Source organism: Anas acuta, chromosome 4, assembly GCF_963932015.1.
Source record: "Anas acuta chromosome 4, bAnaAcu1.1, whole genome shotgun sequence".
NCBI lineage: Eukaryota > Metazoa > Chordata > Aves > Anseriformes > Anatidae > Anas > Anas acuta.
Genome location: NC_088982.1, coordinates 27,103,500 through 27,120,640, shown reverse-complemented (window position 1 = coordinate 27,120,640; position 17,141 = coordinate 27,103,500). Strand labels below are relative to the sequence as shown.

At 36.0% G+C, this 17,141-nt stretch overlaps 1 protein-coding gene across 10 annotated transcripts in view; it reads left to right on the top strand.

Annotated features, from left to right (window-relative positions):
* The window catches only part of FRYL (FRY like transcription coactivator), a 153,709-nt gene that overhangs the window by 58,606 nt on the left and 77,962 nt on the right, over positions 1-17,141 (top strand). For all 10 annotated transcript variants that reach the window (XM_068680301.1, XM_068680302.1, XM_068680297.1 and 7 more), the window contains exons 3-9: positions 4,766-4,819; positions 10,244-10,383; positions 10,832-10,928; positions 13,749-13,828; positions 14,278-14,358; positions 14,793-14,961; positions 15,622-15,714. In XM_068680301.1, coding sequence (XP_068536402.1) covers positions 4,766-4,819; positions 10,244-10,383; positions 10,832-10,928; positions 13,749-13,828; positions 14,278-14,358; positions 14,793-14,961; positions 15,622-15,714 — 714 coding nt within the window. The remainder of the gene's footprint in view (positions 1-4,765; positions 4,820-10,243; positions 10,384-10,831; positions 10,929-13,748; positions 13,829-14,277; positions 14,359-14,792; positions 14,962-15,621; positions 15,715-17,141) is intronic.

Sequence of the window (17,141 nt, the reverse complement as noted above, 5' to 3'; positions counted from 1 at the left end):
GTGTCCCTAATTTATACCTGCTAGCTTTTAAGTAGGGGTGCTTCTTTATACACAGTTTTTCAAATCACCTGGTAGAATATTATATATAGGACAGAACTACTGCTATCAGAATGGATAGGTCATTATCCATGTTGTTCAGCCAGGAATACTTCCTGCCACGTGCATTTCATTTTTATTTGTATGCAAATTCAGTTATTTTATTTGAAGGAAATTTACTTTTTTATTAGTTCCTTGCATGCATGCATGCAGGGAGCTGTAATGTCCGCATTACTGTCTCTTGGGCAAAGCTGGTTAAGGACACAAAATAGATCTGGCATGCAATGAATTTTGGGTGTTGAAATCTTAAAATTAAAGACTTTTAGTCAAAGGCAAAAGATAAAACATAATTTGAAATGATAACTAAAAGCCAACTAAATTGAAAGACCTCTGCAACAGTTGCTTGCAGAAGTGTTTATTATTGTGAGCAATCCAATTAAAGTAAAAGGTGAGTGTGAGTGCTTAGACCCCAGTTTTGAAACTTTATGAAAAATGTTATGAGGCAGCCTGAAAATACAGAAAAAGGGGTCTAAGCATGTTTTGTGGTGTCACTGATCGAATCATCTTCCACTACAAACATAATACATCCAAGGCAGAAGAAAAAGAAACATTTCTTTATACACACCTAGTTACGTGTACATTGTGCATAAATATATATATGTATGTGTACCAGGCAAGCCTACAATTTAAACATGACTTCACTGTTTCCTTATAGACATTAAAATGATATAAGCATTCAGGAGGGTCTGATTAGAAAGCACGGAAGTATTTGCAGGAAAACAGGCATGAAAATGGTCAGGGGTAAAGACATTCTTGATTTTATGTTGGTAGGAAGGAAGGACTGCAGAAACCCAGCAATTTAAAAGAGGTGCTAGAAGCTGTGGAAAAGTTAAACAGCCTGAGCCTGTATAATGCAAAGAGGTGGAAGGGGATGCTTGAAGGTGTCTGAATGAAAGGAAGTGCTGAAGTGGTTTTATTTTTGTATGTATGATTTGAGATAAATACTGCATATTCTGTTCTAGTGTTTGACATTTAAATAAAATGATGGGAGTCTGAAGGGGCAATGGAAAGGTACTGACTTGAGACTTGAGAAAAGGTTTTACAGGAAGAAAGCCCCTTACAGGAAGAAAGCCCCTTATTATAGTTTGATTTAATTTTGTCAGACGACTTGGCTGCAAATAATTAAGTTTATACAGAGAATATATGTGTGTGTGTGTATATATATATAGTGTTATATAAATGTTTAATGTGTTAGATGAAGCTAGGCTGTTGGATAGAGCTTGGAGACAGACCAATTAAAGTTATGAGCTAGACACTATTTTTAAAACTTGAAGAGGACCGTGCCAGCAGGGGAACACAAGCAGATAGAGAACAGCAACTTAGGAGCAGGACAGTGGCTGGGGGCAGAGGGAAGGTAGGTGTGCTGCCAAATGCGTGGGTTTCATTCAGGAACTGGGTTGTGATTTTAAAAAACGACTGAATGGTTTCTCTGCCTGCGATTAATTCAGAGCTCTCTACCTGCAAAATTTTAATACTGCCGTTTCCAAAGTTACTGGAAGTGTTTCTCAGAGTGCAGTAACTTGAACAGGTGTTCAAGTACCAAGTGTAACCATGGGAACGAATTGCCTTCTTTTAGGGAGTCATTGAAATTAATACACCTTCTTTTATTACTTTTAAAATCAATTCTTCTAAGTCTTTTGTAGTAGTACATAATTTTAAAGGAAGAGGGGCTCAAACAAGATTTGAGTTCTGGTAGTCTAAGATGCTCTTCCACAGCTGAGAGAGGATAACGGAGAGGCCTGATACCAGCCTTCCCGAAAAAGCTAAGTGACAGGTTCAGTTACCTTGTGTTTTGTCAGGCTGAATGCAAGCATAGAAGGCTAGAAAGCAAACAGACCGTCTAACCTGGTAGCTCCAAGTTACCACCCTGTTAACTGGGTAAGCTGCTAACTCACTAAATTGCAGTTCAATCTCGTGTTTTAGCCCAAACCAGCGCTGTATTTAAACCTGCTGGCAGCATTCGCAAATGCTTCACATCATGGAGACAGTAAATGTTGCTAAGCCTGATAGCGTGTGCTGCAGCAAGACTTGTCTAGGTAATTTGAAAAGCTTGTCTGAAAACTGTAAAATTCAACACACTGCATTTCTGCCCAGGGCCCTGACTTACCAAATGCAAGTGCCGCTCAGCGTTTTGACTATGCAGGCAAGGGATGAGGTGCAAGGCAGCATCGCTCCTCTCTTTGGTACCTGTAGCTTTTGCAGGTGAGGGAAGACAGAAACAAGCACACGACTTTTGCTGCCTTTACCCGAGCAGTCCCGCTGCCCCACGGAGATGTCCAGGCTACCAGGGGCTGGCACAGGGGAGCCCTGGAGGGGCGCCAATGGGTGCTGCCTGTTTCCACCGGCGCGGTTGTTTGCACAGTGCGCGTACGTCTACATCCTGATCTCTGCTGCTTGCCATATGTTGACATTTCTGCTTCTCTGCAGAAGCAGACTGCTCTTTGGTTAATTCAATAGTGTTTTATTTTCATTTCTCTTGTAAAAGATAAATGCAGACCTATTATTTCCATCTCTCTCTGAACTTCAGGAAGCCAGGGAGATAAATCTTAAATTATTAATTTGGTGAAAGTTTCCAGACCTTTACTTCATGCAGTTGGATAGATTTTTGTAAGTCACGTGACACAACTGGGACAATGACAAAGCAGTGTCGGAAAAAATACATTGAAAGAAAATGAACTTTAAAGCCATACAAATAATTCAAAGGCCTTGATAAACCTGTGACTGAGTTAAAGAGTCTTTATTTGGTCCTGTCACATTTGTTTGGTAGGCATTGTGTTAACTACAGTGATATTTACCTTTTGGCAGTTAGATTTTAATGCTGTTAAAAAAAATATGGAGACAGTATGCTGAACTTGTAATGTCTTCATTCTTTCTGATACAAAAACCTTAGAAATCTTATCAACACTTGATGTACAGAAGTCTTAATTAGTACAAATGGGAAAACAGAACAAGCTAAATTTTCAGAAGTATCTTAAAAATAATGTGCTGTCTGTTGACATGGCTATCAACTTCCTTGTCTAAAGACTTCTGGATCATTTCACTTTAATTTTGTAGTGTTCTTTTGTTTGGCTGTGTCTGGTTTTAGGCACATGCAATGGATATAATAACCCCAGTGTTTGTTCACCTGTATAGCAGTGTTGTCGCACTGTGGTAAAAACACACACTGTGTCATGAGGAGGCTTAAGGAGCCTCACTTCTACCAAGTGGGAAAGTCGCTTCTTCGCTTTATAGGAAAGTCCACCTCTTCTCAGGAAACAGTTTTCCAGTTATTTTCCCTCAGCTCGTTCAGCCATATATGATGTTTATATAGGGTGGGACACTTCTCATGTGCCCCCTTTATCAATAAGATTACAATTATTTGTGCAGTTTATCTGGAAGCACGGTATGGGTAACATGAATTCACCTACAGCAGAAGTTTCCATTGCAGCCAAAAAAAGGGCGGAGGGGGGGAATTCTAATGAAAACAAAATTTGAACTTGCCCATTACTCTTTGAAACTTCTATCTGCTGCAAAAAAAACACCCAATCCACTTTTGAATCCGTTTACTGTATAGTCTGTTTCAGGCCAGCAAGAGTTAAAGGCCACCCAATATTGACTTTTTACATTCCTGGCAGCAGCCTGACAGCATGGGTGTTGTCCCTGAGCTGCTGAGCAGTTACTTTGCCTTAGCTGGGCACAGCCTGTGGGAGCGGAGCGGCCTGGCGGTCTGCTGACAGCGTAACGCCTCCCCTGCGTCCCACAGCAGGCCCTGGGCAGCTCCTCCAGTGAAAAGTACTTCAACATCTCTTTAATTAGCTGGAAATGCTCATCTTTATGTATTTTACTTCATTTTAGTATGCCTTTAAAGCTTGCTTTTTGGCACTTGGCTTATGGTTTAGTAAGTCAATCTGTAAATCATTGCCCCTCAGAACCTATATGCAGGACTTAGTTGTGGTTTTAACTTTCCAGGATGTCCTAGTAAGAGCCTTTAAAAATTGTATTTCTCGTAGTTGTACCTATTACAGTTCGTGAGTGTTTTGTTTTCCTCAAAGCTGTAATTCTCACTAAATTATTTTGTCATTAATGTAATTGAATTCTGCTTTTAACATAATGTTTTATGGTACTGGTAGCAATGAAATACTGTGAGAATTAAATTCCAATAATACTGTATCATTTCTGTACTGTATGAGGGTATTTCAAATGTAAAGGAAGTTATTACTGACATTCGTCTTTTCCTGGGCTTGGTTCTGTAGCTCATTTCCTTTATAGTTCAGGGAAAAGAGCAGATTGGAAATGGCCTGAGCAGTTGTTCAGTCCAGTGCTGCTCCCTAATTCAGAAGGGAATGGCTTTCCTTCTAAGTCCGGCATGGCACACATTGCCAGCTGTCTTCACTGAGCACAATTCTTTAGGCCCAGCTCTTTGGGAGAGTTGTTTAAGATTTTCTGTTTGACAGTCGTTAGGTCATTTTATTGTTATGTTACCAAATTAGTTTTAGATCTGTGTTTTTCTATTTTGTGAGTGTATTTTGTATCTTCAGAAATGGTTCTAGCTGAAAAATAATGCACGTTAAATATTCACGTTAAATATTATTATATTATTTCTTTGTAATATAACTGAGAAAGAAGGAGTCTTTCTCATTGATTGCATAATGAGATTCATATTTCCCTTTACTTTTTTTTTTTTCTCCAGGAAAAGCTCTTGTCCAGATCTCTTCAAAGAGGTGAAGATCTTCAGTTTGATCAGGTAGGAGGCATGTAATTGAAGGCAGTTTGCATTGGATTAAGATGGCCTCTTTTTATGTAGCATAGAGTTTCCTCTGTTGTGGTGGCTTAGAATATAACCATTAGGGTGCCTGAATCAGCTTTAGAAGACTTAGACTTTGAATATTGTTAAAAAAATAATAATAAAAAAGAGACTGTATTTTCCATTGTAAAATATGATAGTAAGAAACTAGAAGATTAAATAAATTATTTGAAAGTGGCAGTGAAAGCTGCTGGAGGAATGATGCTGAAATAAGGTAAAGAACAAAAAGACTGTGTTTATTTCTATTCCTGTTACAGGCTTTGTGTAACCTCAGCCTATATCATTAATATTTTGGTGTTTGGGTATTCTGCTTTTACAAACAAAGTTAATTTCAGTAATGTGGCAGTTACTGAATGCCTTTTAATTCTATAGCAGAAGGCTTAAGGCAGGTTCAGGATGCTACTTCTTTTTTTGAGTGTAAAGTCTCACTCTAAGGCTATTATGTTTCACTTACAGTAACTGAACTGTACCTGGAATAACTCTTTTCTCAATTTATTCATGTTTATTGTCTGTATTTCTAATTGTTCCTTAATACAGGTATGTTTTTGTCCTTTAACCACTTCCTTGCAAAGGAGTGGCAGCACCCAGATGGTGCCCCCTTGTTTGCCTGTTCCTATTCTTAGCTGTTACTGAGTAGCCTCTTACTTTATGAAGGTTAATATTCTGTCCATATCTCCTCCTCAATTTTTTTAAACTTTCCATTATTGCTCTATTACAGTTATTAGATATTGCAGTGTATGGATCTGTCCCTGTTTTTCAATTAAGAGCCATCCATGCACCTCTTTCTTTTTTTTTTATCTTACCATAAGAGAAAACAGATATTAGCACATGACATTTGATGTATAATTTTATTTTCCAGACACCTCCTCCCTGCCCCATATCGCTTATCCTTTTAATGCTTTCTGATCCCAAGTGCTACAAGGCCATTATCTTCTAAATTAAAGTTAACTCACAAGCAAGGAAAATAGCTTATGGGGGATGTGACATAAGTTCCTTGGTTGCTCCAGTATTTTGTTTTAGAGCTAACCAAGAGGAAAATAATCTGAATGATAGGGATGATCTAAGGAAATCTGTAAATCAGTAGTATTACTATTTTTTCTACTAACTTTCCCCCTAGAATTCTTTCCTAATTAAGGTTTTTTTTTGTCAATCACTAGTATTCATATATTAAACCATGTATAGGTTCTACAAGTAAGCTGAATGCAGAGAATTAAAAAACAAAAACACAACAAAGCATGTAATTTCTGAACATTTGTAATATAGAAATAAACATTTTTCAGAAAATTTAGTGCCTGAAAAATAATGGAATTTGATTTTTATATATGTATCTGAGTTCTTATTTTGTTCTTTCAATATTTATAATCTAATTTGGGTTTATCAAGGTCTGAATTTTAATGGTACTGAAAAACATCTTGAGAGAATCAGACTTAGAATGGCTTCCTTGTGGTGATAGGGAAGGTGAATTTTGATAGGTAATTTTGAACATAGTTTGACAAATTAAGACTGCTTCTCTCTGTTGCTGGGTATGTAAAACCCTCAGTAGTTTCCAGTATGGAAGACAGAAAAGTGAAGAGAGAATGGGAAAATACACGGGAGGAGGATCCAGAATGGCCATTGCATCCAGTGAAAGAGCAGAGAAGCCAGAGCTGTTGCTGAGCCACCTTGTTCAGAGATCTTTGGAGTTTAGGACATGGAGTCTGAGCTTTAGCTCTACCAATACGATACTGAGCTAGTAAGTGTTGTAGGGTGTTAATAAAAAGGGAGCGGCTGAAACACAGGAGGGACTCTGGGAGCAAGGGACCTAGTTAAGTCGTTCTTTAAGCTCAGTAAGTGAAGACCAAGGGGGTGGAAAAGGAAGGTGTGTTGTGTTGCCTCTCCCTATCATGAAAAAGTAAACTAGCTATTTAATTAGCTGAAATTTGTTTCAATTGGAAATATAACCAGAACTGCTATTAGAGCCTGCTGTGCAAAATCAATATTTTTTTTTCATTTTCAAATAGTACAATTCTTTTACTTGTCATTAAGGTTTTAATTGAAACAAAAAATCTAAATTTAGCTTAAAGGTATTAAACTTTGGAAAATAAGAAAAAAAATATTTGGTAAGCTTCTGAACTGTTAAAAATCGTAGCACTTTAATGCTCAATCATTCCTGGTGCATCAGGAAGCTATTGGAGAGGAATTTTTACAGAGCATATATTGCATTTCTTAAAATATTTTTGCTTGTACAGCTTGAAACTGAAATAGCTTGTATTTTTCTTCTTCTGTTTGTTGTAAGAATCATACTTGGCAATTTCCTACCCTTGTCCTAAGACACCAGAAACTTTGTGATCACACAGAAGCAAATATTGGCCATCTCAGTGACTTCACTGAAAGTAGATGTGTCTCTTGAGTTCAGGCTTGTTTGTGACTAGGCACAAGTGGAATGCTTCAAGGACTTTGTACATAGCTGGAATTTGGGACCTTGCATCTCTCTCTCTCCTTACGTCTCAGTGTTGCTGGTGGATATGTATAGTGCAGCTCTTAGCAATGTGCTGTGGCCTTTAAGGCTGGAGTGCACTTTGCGGTTTCGTTCTGGGGAATACACGTCATGATGACTGGTGTCCAGTCCCATCCAGTTTCTTGGGTTAGCATTTTATCAATGGCAATTCTTAAAGCATATGATACAGCTTCTTTCCCTGGATGGTGTAAACTGTGTAACTGTTGGAGTGTTTATGAATGGTTGTAGCATTATTGTACTTTGAAAACATATAGGAAGACCTAAAGAAAAAGTTTAGGAAAGTTTCAAATGCAGCTTTCTTCTTTTTCTTTTATAGTGATAAACCCATGAGCTCAGAGGGAGAGCAGGGGAGTAGAAGTGCTTTGTGGGGAAATTTTACATTGGCAGCACGGGGTGCTCTGGGTGTTCATTGAATCTGTTCCTTGCCTATTATGTGTGAGGTTGCTGCATTAAGCACTGAACATAGCCCTGGGCAACTTAGTTAATACATTCCTGTTATTTTTAGAGAGAAAGAACTTTCTGTTTTTAGAGAAGAAGTAATTAACGTATTTTGCCAGTGTTAAAATGATTTGGGGGAATGGAAATGGACAGGACATTCTGCAATACATTTTGTTCAAAAAATATTATGATTCCCACGTCAAACAAAAGAAAAATACATTTTGGATTGTTACGGTTGATGATGCACACATAACCCCTTCCTCAGCAAGAGCTTATCCCTAGCTTTCATTCTGATTACCAGGTTATGTTGATGGCTTTATGCTGAGACTAATACCTTCAGTTTACAAACTCATGAGGAAGGTTCTTTCTTTTTGCTTTCGGAATATTTATTCCTGTCTATCTATCTATCTGTCTTAATGCTTTTAACTTGTAATTTCTTCTCATGATTAGAGAGTGCTAGTAGGCTCAACAGAGGTTTTTAAGTACCCCAGGCTGATGCAAATATGTATTTCTTGCTAATGTAACCTTGGTGAAGAGTTTTCTAAGCATCAATACAAATTAGTCTTTTGAATTCTTTTTTTTTCTGATGCTGTTCCCTACTGAAGGATGCTGCTTCCTATTACTATTACTGAAGGATGATAGTTTTAATAATGACTCACAAGAGTCTCCAGTTTGCTCATAGCTTTTCTTTCCTCTTCTCTTCCTCTTCATAAGTTTTCTGTTGCCAAAGCACTATTATTATTTTTCCAATAAACTTCTTTTTCAGTCATCTTTCCTGTCAGAAATTTCTCTTGAGCAACATCTTGATATGTGTGTGTTCCATTTCATCACGCACCACTGCATTTCAGACCACAATAATTTTAGTGTGGTAAAATTGAGATTTTTTTTTTCCACTGGCCATTTCTAGAAGTCTGTGATGTTTGTTGGTTGGTTAACTGGCTGTTTCTTTTGTATGGATACCGATGTGCAAGGAACAGTCTTGCAGAATACTTGGTTTCCAAAGCATGCTGTAAAAATTTCAACATAGACCAGTGTAAGAATAAAGCTATACTCAAAATGTAGCCCTCGTTCTGAGATGCAAGGCAACAAGCAAGCCTGCACAGTCTTTCTAGTTTCTTTTTCTTTTCTGTGTTAACTGGACTTTGTGTGGTTTGTGTTTTCTGTAAATGCCTTCTTTTTTTTTTGGTGTAGTTATCTCAAAGAGAGTTTCCCTCCTGCAGCAAGCATGCTTCATTTTTCCACTGAATCCTTTTTTATTGAGTGTCCTAATGACAGACAAAATAATAATTTTCAAAATAATTTCATTAATCTAACCAGATTCTTCATAAAACCTAGTTTCTCTTCAGATTTGCATTGTGTGTAGATTGTACTGTGTACTGGGATGTAATATTTTTATAAACTTCAGAGTAATAATATAATTTTATTTATTTTGAGGAAGGTCTTTGTCCTTGTTTGTGTTAGTCAGGGATTTTTCAAATAGTCAAGAATACTACTTAAATGTTGTGACCTGAATAGTTGGTTAAACTGGTTGAATAAAGTTTTCCGATAGGTGAAAGATTCTTTTATGTTTTTGTTATGGTTGACCTCTCCCCATGTCTTCCCTAAACCCCAAAAAAGCAGGATCCCTTAAATAAGGACAAAGAAATGATGACATTGACATTACCTTACTTTTCTGGAATAATGAATAGCGAGTAACAGATAAGTTATAGCATGAGGATGGCTTTTATTGAAATCTTTCATTTGAAAGATGCAGGAGGTAATCAATATGTAAAGAATATTCTTCTTTTCTAGCCATAGGTATGGGGACTGACTAGCTTCACGGTGCCTCCTGACAGGAATTTTATGCTGTTTTATGCTGTCTTTCTCTAGTCATTCTTCTTCCCTCCAAACACAGATGAGTTCTGTTACTTTAAGTTAAAGAAAGCATAGAGAATTCAAATTTTATACCGTGTTAAAGTCTTCTTTCTGTAACATGTTCTACTCACACAATTTCAATGAAGTTTGTAATTCATACCCACCTTTTCTGAAAGAGGACAGTAGATAGAGGAGTTAGGCTGAAAATAAGATCTGGACAGTCAAATGTATATTTACAGTGGATTAGAATATCTAATAATAATAATAAAAGCTGTTTTTATTTGTATTATTACCAAAGAAGCATGTTTTCAAGGTTACATACTAGCTCAATTTAGGAGGTTTATCTTTTATCTGTCATAGTGTAAAGGTAGGCATGCTTCAGAAATCCAGATGGAAGCAGTCAGGAACATCCTTTGCTAATTTGTAAAATTATCCAATATACATGTATGATTCCTAAAACAATGTTAAACACCACTCTGAAAGTGCAACTATATTTAAATTTAAATATATTGTATGTTTAAATATATAAATCTGATTGCTTTGTCATGCTCAACTCCTTTTCTCCTTTTTTTCAGTTGATAAGCTCTATGAGCTCAGTAGCAGAGCACTGTCTCCCCTCCTTATTACGCACCTTGTTTGACTGGTACAGGCGTCAAAATGGAACAGAAGATGAATCTTATGAATACAGACCTCGATCTAGCACAAAATCAAAGGGGTAAGAGTTTTTCTTGAAAAAAAATATATATATATATTTTTCTGTCTTATAAGAAAATGTAAGTTCTTTGTGTTTTTTTGACAAGCATTATACCTTTGATCTGTCATTACCTAAATCTGTGGAGGAAGAGGATGGGTTTCTTTGAAGTACTGTATTTAACGTGCACAGGCAATATGCATGAAGTGGCTTAATGATTTTGTTTGGTTGATATAAAGAAGGAAGTTGGACCCTGGTAACGAGCTAGTTGTCTCCATTTTGAGTTGTTTTGTTTGTTGGCAGACCCTTTCAGGGGAGGAGTCAAGATATTAGTGCTGCACCAAACTCAATAGTTTTTCTAAGCATTTTTTTATATGTGCAGCTATGATTGCATGGAAGATACGTAGTCTCCTCTGTAGTATTTGTGTTTATTCATGTGTATGATACATGTGTTCTTGATTTCTTATTTTAGAGATGACCAACAACGCGAAAGAGACTATCTACTTGAAAGGAGGGACTTAGCTGTAGATTTCATTTTTTGTTTAGTTTTAATAGAGGTTCTAAAACAGGTAAGCTCTTTTGCTTTGGCAAATTTCTTTTAATCTTTTGCAAATTTCTTTTAATCTTTTGCTTTTTATGTCAATTTTAGTCACCTCATCTAAAGTTTTATATACAAAATTGGAGCATATATATGATAAGCATATATAAGGCTGAAATTATGCACTGTGTTATCTCAGTTCTTGGATCCGCTAAGCCAAAGCTGCTAATGTAGTACAAAAAGCAAAACTGTAAAAATAGCATTTTATTCATGTTCAGCACCTTTTGAGTGCTTAAACATTTTTGAAATACATTATGAAGTCATTGAATGGCAAGACTAAAATGCTTTTTTTTTTTTTAATTGGAAAGGGTGTGCAATTTTGTTTTGCTTTTTGCTAATGTAGCTCTAGATGGTATCCATATGCACAAGTTCTTTTAATATAAAATTTGCATATGTATATGCACAAGAGGGTAGAGTTTGGCTTCAAGTAACAGCCTTTTTTCTTATAGAGAGGAGAAAAATATTAATAAAAATATTAATAAAAATATTTGAAAGATGTAGACTTAAGTATTTGAGACAAGAAATCTGGTCAGGTATTTTGTATCTTTTATGAAAAAGACACTTTTTTCAGGTATATGAAAATTAAATGGCTTTCTGTATTTAGTAAAGAAAGGTATATGGTTGAGTTTGCAAATCATTTGTAGGGTGTTTATGTAGTTGTATATGGCCTATTTGTGGTACAAGGAAAATGAAAATAGTAAAGCACAGTCTAGAGCTGCTGATCATTCACTGAGAAAGTGAGAAATTGTTTAGGATTGCAGTACTGTATGGGCAAGCCGCTGTATTTTGAAGTGGTACCAGTTTTTCTGTCGAGAAGAGAATGTGTTGCCAATTGTGCAGATTTCAGAAGTGCCAAAGTTTTGGCTTGAAGAGAGTCTGATCTAGGTCTGATGTGGTGCCTCCTGTGATGCTTGGTGAGCTGTTGATGCTTGCACTCCAGACAAGGGTTTTTCTGAAGTCAACTTCTTCAGCGGTCATTCTTCAACCTTTTGAAGCAGTGGAGGAAGTACTGATTAAATACTCTGGTGTGGTTTTGATGGCTACTTTCCTTTTAGTAGGGATTCTCTGTATCTGGTCTTGAAGTTCTAAATGTGGAAGTGTCTCTGGATTTTGGCCATGTTTCTTCTGTTGGAGAAATTACTTTTTTTGTCTAAATGCCTTTCCTCATCATCTGTAGAAACCCAGCAGACCTCTACATGGCTGATGGACTGGGTTGTCATCATGTATTTTGATTGATTTCTAAATTCCACAAAAGTTTTTAACACAGACCACCCCTCTGCAAGCTAAGGGATAAGATTCTCTGTGCATTTAAATGCATTCACAAGTCATATCAGGCTATACTTCTAGATGAGGTATATGATGTTTTCCACCCACCCTGCCCCGGTTTGTTTTTTTAAGGGCCCTGGTAAGGATATTTTCCTTTGAGAAAAATCTTCAGTGGGCCACTGAACCCAGCTACGCCAAGTAGAAGAACTGTTCAGTCTTACACGTTATCTGAAGGAGGGTTTGTGTGTTCTGCTTGTAAAGAGTATTTACTTTTAGGCAGTCAGAAGTGTGGAAAGGATGAATATTCTGTGAAAGGATGGCTTCTGTCAATAAACGTATTTACATTCATATTCCATTCATCGTCCTGTCTTCTCGGAAGCCCTATCATTGTTTAATTCCTAGAAACTGGATTTATGGGGTGCAAACCGTGCAATCCAGCCTTTTATGTAACAAGCACAGAACAGCTGGAGAGAGGGCAACAGGCATGACCTGTGTAGGAATAAAAGTCTTGTATTTAAGTGACTATATATTACTCGTTGTATTATATATTATATATGCATGTAAACAGCCTGTTTCAGTAACCAGAAATTCTTGGATAAATAGCTTTCTTGACACACGAGAGTATGAAATTCCCAAGCAATAAGTGCTTCTATTTCTGTAGCCAAGTCAATAATTTTTTTTCTTCTGATATATTTTTGTTAGTCTTAATCACTGCTTACCAGTAACATTCAGTAGTTGTCCTAGTCCCTACATCAACTGCTTTGAAAATTTAAGTATATTATGACTTCAGAGTTACATATATATATGTATATATAATGCTTTTTAAAAAAAGTTATATTGATTTTTAGGCAAATGTTTCATTTTGAAACTGAGGAAAGCAGTAGTGTTAAACAACCTCATTTTAAAAGGGTCTTCTAAAGAATGCATGATTTTTAATTTGTCACCAAATTGTTACTTAGTGTTACGAAAATTTTTATGCTTGTGCTACTTATATTTGCAGAAAGTGTTAAATTGACATGATCACTTCTTCTGCATTCTTATTTTTTGGTTTTGTCTTCCTTTGTAAGTGATTAATTGCATTTTGAGGTTAAATCTGTAATAATTGTAATAAATCTGTAATAAATACCACGCAAGGTAGAATCATAGAAAGATGCTAATCAAGATATTAACATAGTCTGATAAAATTTAATAACAAACTCGTAGTGTTTAGATTACTACTAGATGTTTATTTCATTATGAATTTAGTCACTAAAAGCCAGTGTGCAAAATAATTTAAGAGACTATTAATACATATAAATAAATACAGTATTTTTGGCAATATGTAGCATTGCTTAAATTTTTAGATCTTCAGGTTGTGTAAATGTTCATATCTTGCAGAATTAAATTGACATTATATGCCAGCAGAGGATTTGTCCTTTGGCAAGGGTAGGAAATACTTCTCCAGGGCAACATACAGTACTGTTTATGTACTTCATACACACACATATGCATAGTTACATACCTGTAAATAATATTTTTATTTCAGATACCTGTTCATCCAGTGCCAGATCCTTTAGTACATGAAGTTCTAAACTTGGCTTTTAAGCACTTTAAACATAAGGAAGGGTAAGTTTCATCTGTATTCTTTAAACGTGTGTATTATCAGCCTGTGCTTCATTGTGATGATTGTTCTCCTTTGATTGCCTCACATGTAACACTTTGGCGATAATACTGTAAAAGAACAATGATCTTATAACTGAAAACATATCTTGAAAGAGCACAGCTGTGTTCAATATAATAGTTTATTTTGCGTAGAATGGTTTGCATAGCCAACCAGACACAGAAAAGAGGTCTGAGGTTAGATAACAATAGTAAACTTCCTATGCAGTGTATGTCTGCTCAACAAATTTGCACCCTTTTAAATGTTACCCATGCATTTTGTGCTTGACTTTCATTTTTCTTGTGGTTATGCTCCATGGTATGGAATGTTATCTTTCTCTTTGTATTTGTGAACTCTCTTAGGGTTTAGAAGAACAAGGATATATTTGACACTCGTGGCTTTTCTTTTCTTTCAGGTATTCAGGAACCAACACTGGGAATGTGCATATTATTGCAGACTTATATGCAGAAGTGACAGGGGTTCTTGCTCAATCAAAGTAAGTTCAGGAAAAATGACTCTAGACTTAAGGAATATTTAATACAGCAGCATTTATTAATGGCCCCAGTAACTAATAGGTAGTGTGCTCTGGCATGTCCTCCTCACTTTCCAGCACAATAATTTGAACAAATCAAGGAATAATCTTCAGTGCAAAACTGAACGGCTTTGCTGTAAGTCTCTAGGTGCAGGGAAAGGAGGCTTGCAATCAGTCCATAGTTGTTGTTCTGTTAACAAGTGTATTCTAATGTGCTAATCATCACAGACACTCTTAAATACCTCACTTTTAAATATCAGGGTTCATCTTGCCTGTGTTTTGTTTACTGTAGGTGCCATTATCATTAACAGCATAAAGTTCAAAGTCGAAGACATAATGTAAAAGTAACTAAAAATAACTAAAAATGCCAATAATTGCTATTGATATCCTTTGTTCAGGTTTCAAGCTGTTAGGAAAAAGTTTGTCACCGAATTAAAAGAACTGCGGCAAAAAGAACAGAGTCCTCATGTAGTACAAAGTATCATCAGTTTGATTATGGGAATGAAGTTTTTTCGGGTAAAGATGTATCCTGTGGAGGATTTTGAAGCATCGTTTCAGTTCATGCAGGTAAACAAACATCATAGCAAACTGAAATAAGCATGGTTTTGATTGTTGAGAACCCATTCTAAGTTGTCCCAATCATGTGGCAAACCCATATTATAGTTAACATCTATATTAGTCCTGAGAAGACTTAACACACACATGGATACTTTAGTTTGTGCACAGAGTGGTCAATTTCATATAGTGGAGCATGCATACATGTGTATGGATATTTATTTGCCTGTAAAATTGTCTTTGTGTCTTTGTATCATTGTCATCTTGAAAATTAAGATGAGTATATAAAAATGTAAAATACTACATTCTAATAATTTTAGTATAAGTATTTACTTTTGGAAATGGGAATACTCTGAGGAAAAGCGTGCATTTTTTTTATTATCATTATTTTAGTAGGAAAAGAAACCCTATCATCTGGTATTTCAGATGTTCTTCTTCCCTCTCCCCCCCCCCATTTCTTATTCCTTGTGAAAAAGTATTTAAAGTTTCTAATCTTTTGTAAGGTTGCTATTGTCAAGGAAAATAAGTCTAACTAAAACACATTGTAAACACATTGTATTTTTTAAATTTGACCTAGTAATTACTGTGATACTGTTAGGAGTATTTATGGTACAGTGACATTTCTAAGTCTTTCTTATTTTTGAAATCTTTTCTTAATGCTTCATCACAAAGGAATGTGCTCAATACTTCCTGGAAGTAAAAGATAAAGATATAAAACATGCACTTGCTGGTTTGTTTGTGGAAATTCTCATCCCTGTGGCTGCTGTAAGTATTTTCTTCTCCTTCCGCTTCCCTCACTTACAGTTAAACTCATTGTTAAAATTGCTTCCAATGATCCCCATTACATTGTATTTTACGTGTTTTAAAATGCTATAAAGCAAATTACAAGCACCTACATAACCTTTTGAAGGGAAATGTGTAAGTATGTTTTGCATATTAGTTTCCCAACTTTTTTCAGAACCTTTTAACACTGTTTTCTAGACCCATATATCACCACAGCACTATGTCATCTTCTAGATGTTCTAAAAGACAGAAACTTCCTGTGCTTAAATTTTTGTTATTAGTTTATTTTAGTCCCATTGACTTTATTTATTAGCTGAAACCTGTAAGGTCCTTCTAGAATAAACTGAGATATGTAATGTTTTTACAGTCAGGTAGGGAGAGTGTGAAGTATTATTCAAAAAGAAAAAAACTAGTATAGGAGAGTATCTCTGACCTCTACTTTCTCTTTCAAATATATCTATCTTGTCTTGAGCTGCAGAGATACATTTCTCCCTCTAGATTTCTTAACTTTGGAACTACTGAAAAATTTAGATGGGATACAGTTATTTCTTTTAAAGCATTACCACAGAGAGGTAGATTAACTGTATATTGAGTCAAGTCTTGATTTCACCTGGACGTATTTCTACTCTTTTCTAAAGAAGAATTAGCTGTCCTGTTAAGAAGTAAATGCATTTTTCACTTGGAATTCCAAAGTTACTTGTCAGGTGGAGTGGGGGTGAATAGTGAAAGTAGTTAGCATTTAGGTAGATATGATTAGTAGTTTACAAATTTGTAATTTAAATAGTAAAAACAGCACATGTATTAATTAAGCAGAAGCAGCATTTGGGAATTGGAACTGCTTGGTTGTAACGCACATCAGCAGTGCGGAATGGTTGTGTGTTTGTGGCGATCTGTGGATCTCTTCCTCCTACAAATATGGATTGAGTCAGTGCTTTAAGCATTTGGTGAGGGACTCTTAATCTTTCTGACTCATTGAATCTTTAATCATTCCATACAAATGGAGCTTCTTAAACAGAAGCTGAAAACCCCATCCTGGATGGAAATAGAGTTGAGAGGTTTAGTCATTCTCTTGGAAGATGTAGGATGACACTTTGAATCTTTTTTGAAGAAGATGAAAGAACTGAGTCTGGATTTCCTGTATCTTGGGTACAGAAAATCACTTCAGTGAGTAAGCTATTGGGTTTCAGCACTGTTGCTTTTTTACTATCATTCTCTTGCTTAGTCATTCAGGCATTTTTAAAAATAAGACCTGATTAGAACCCTGCAGGTGTAATGGATGACTGAATATTTTCCACTGCAGAAGATAAGGCTGGTCTATAAGCCCAAGGTTATATCCAAAAGCAGGAATGCGGTGGTGGCAACAACTGACTAATTTCTCATGTGGAGCTAGAGGGTACAGAACAACATAG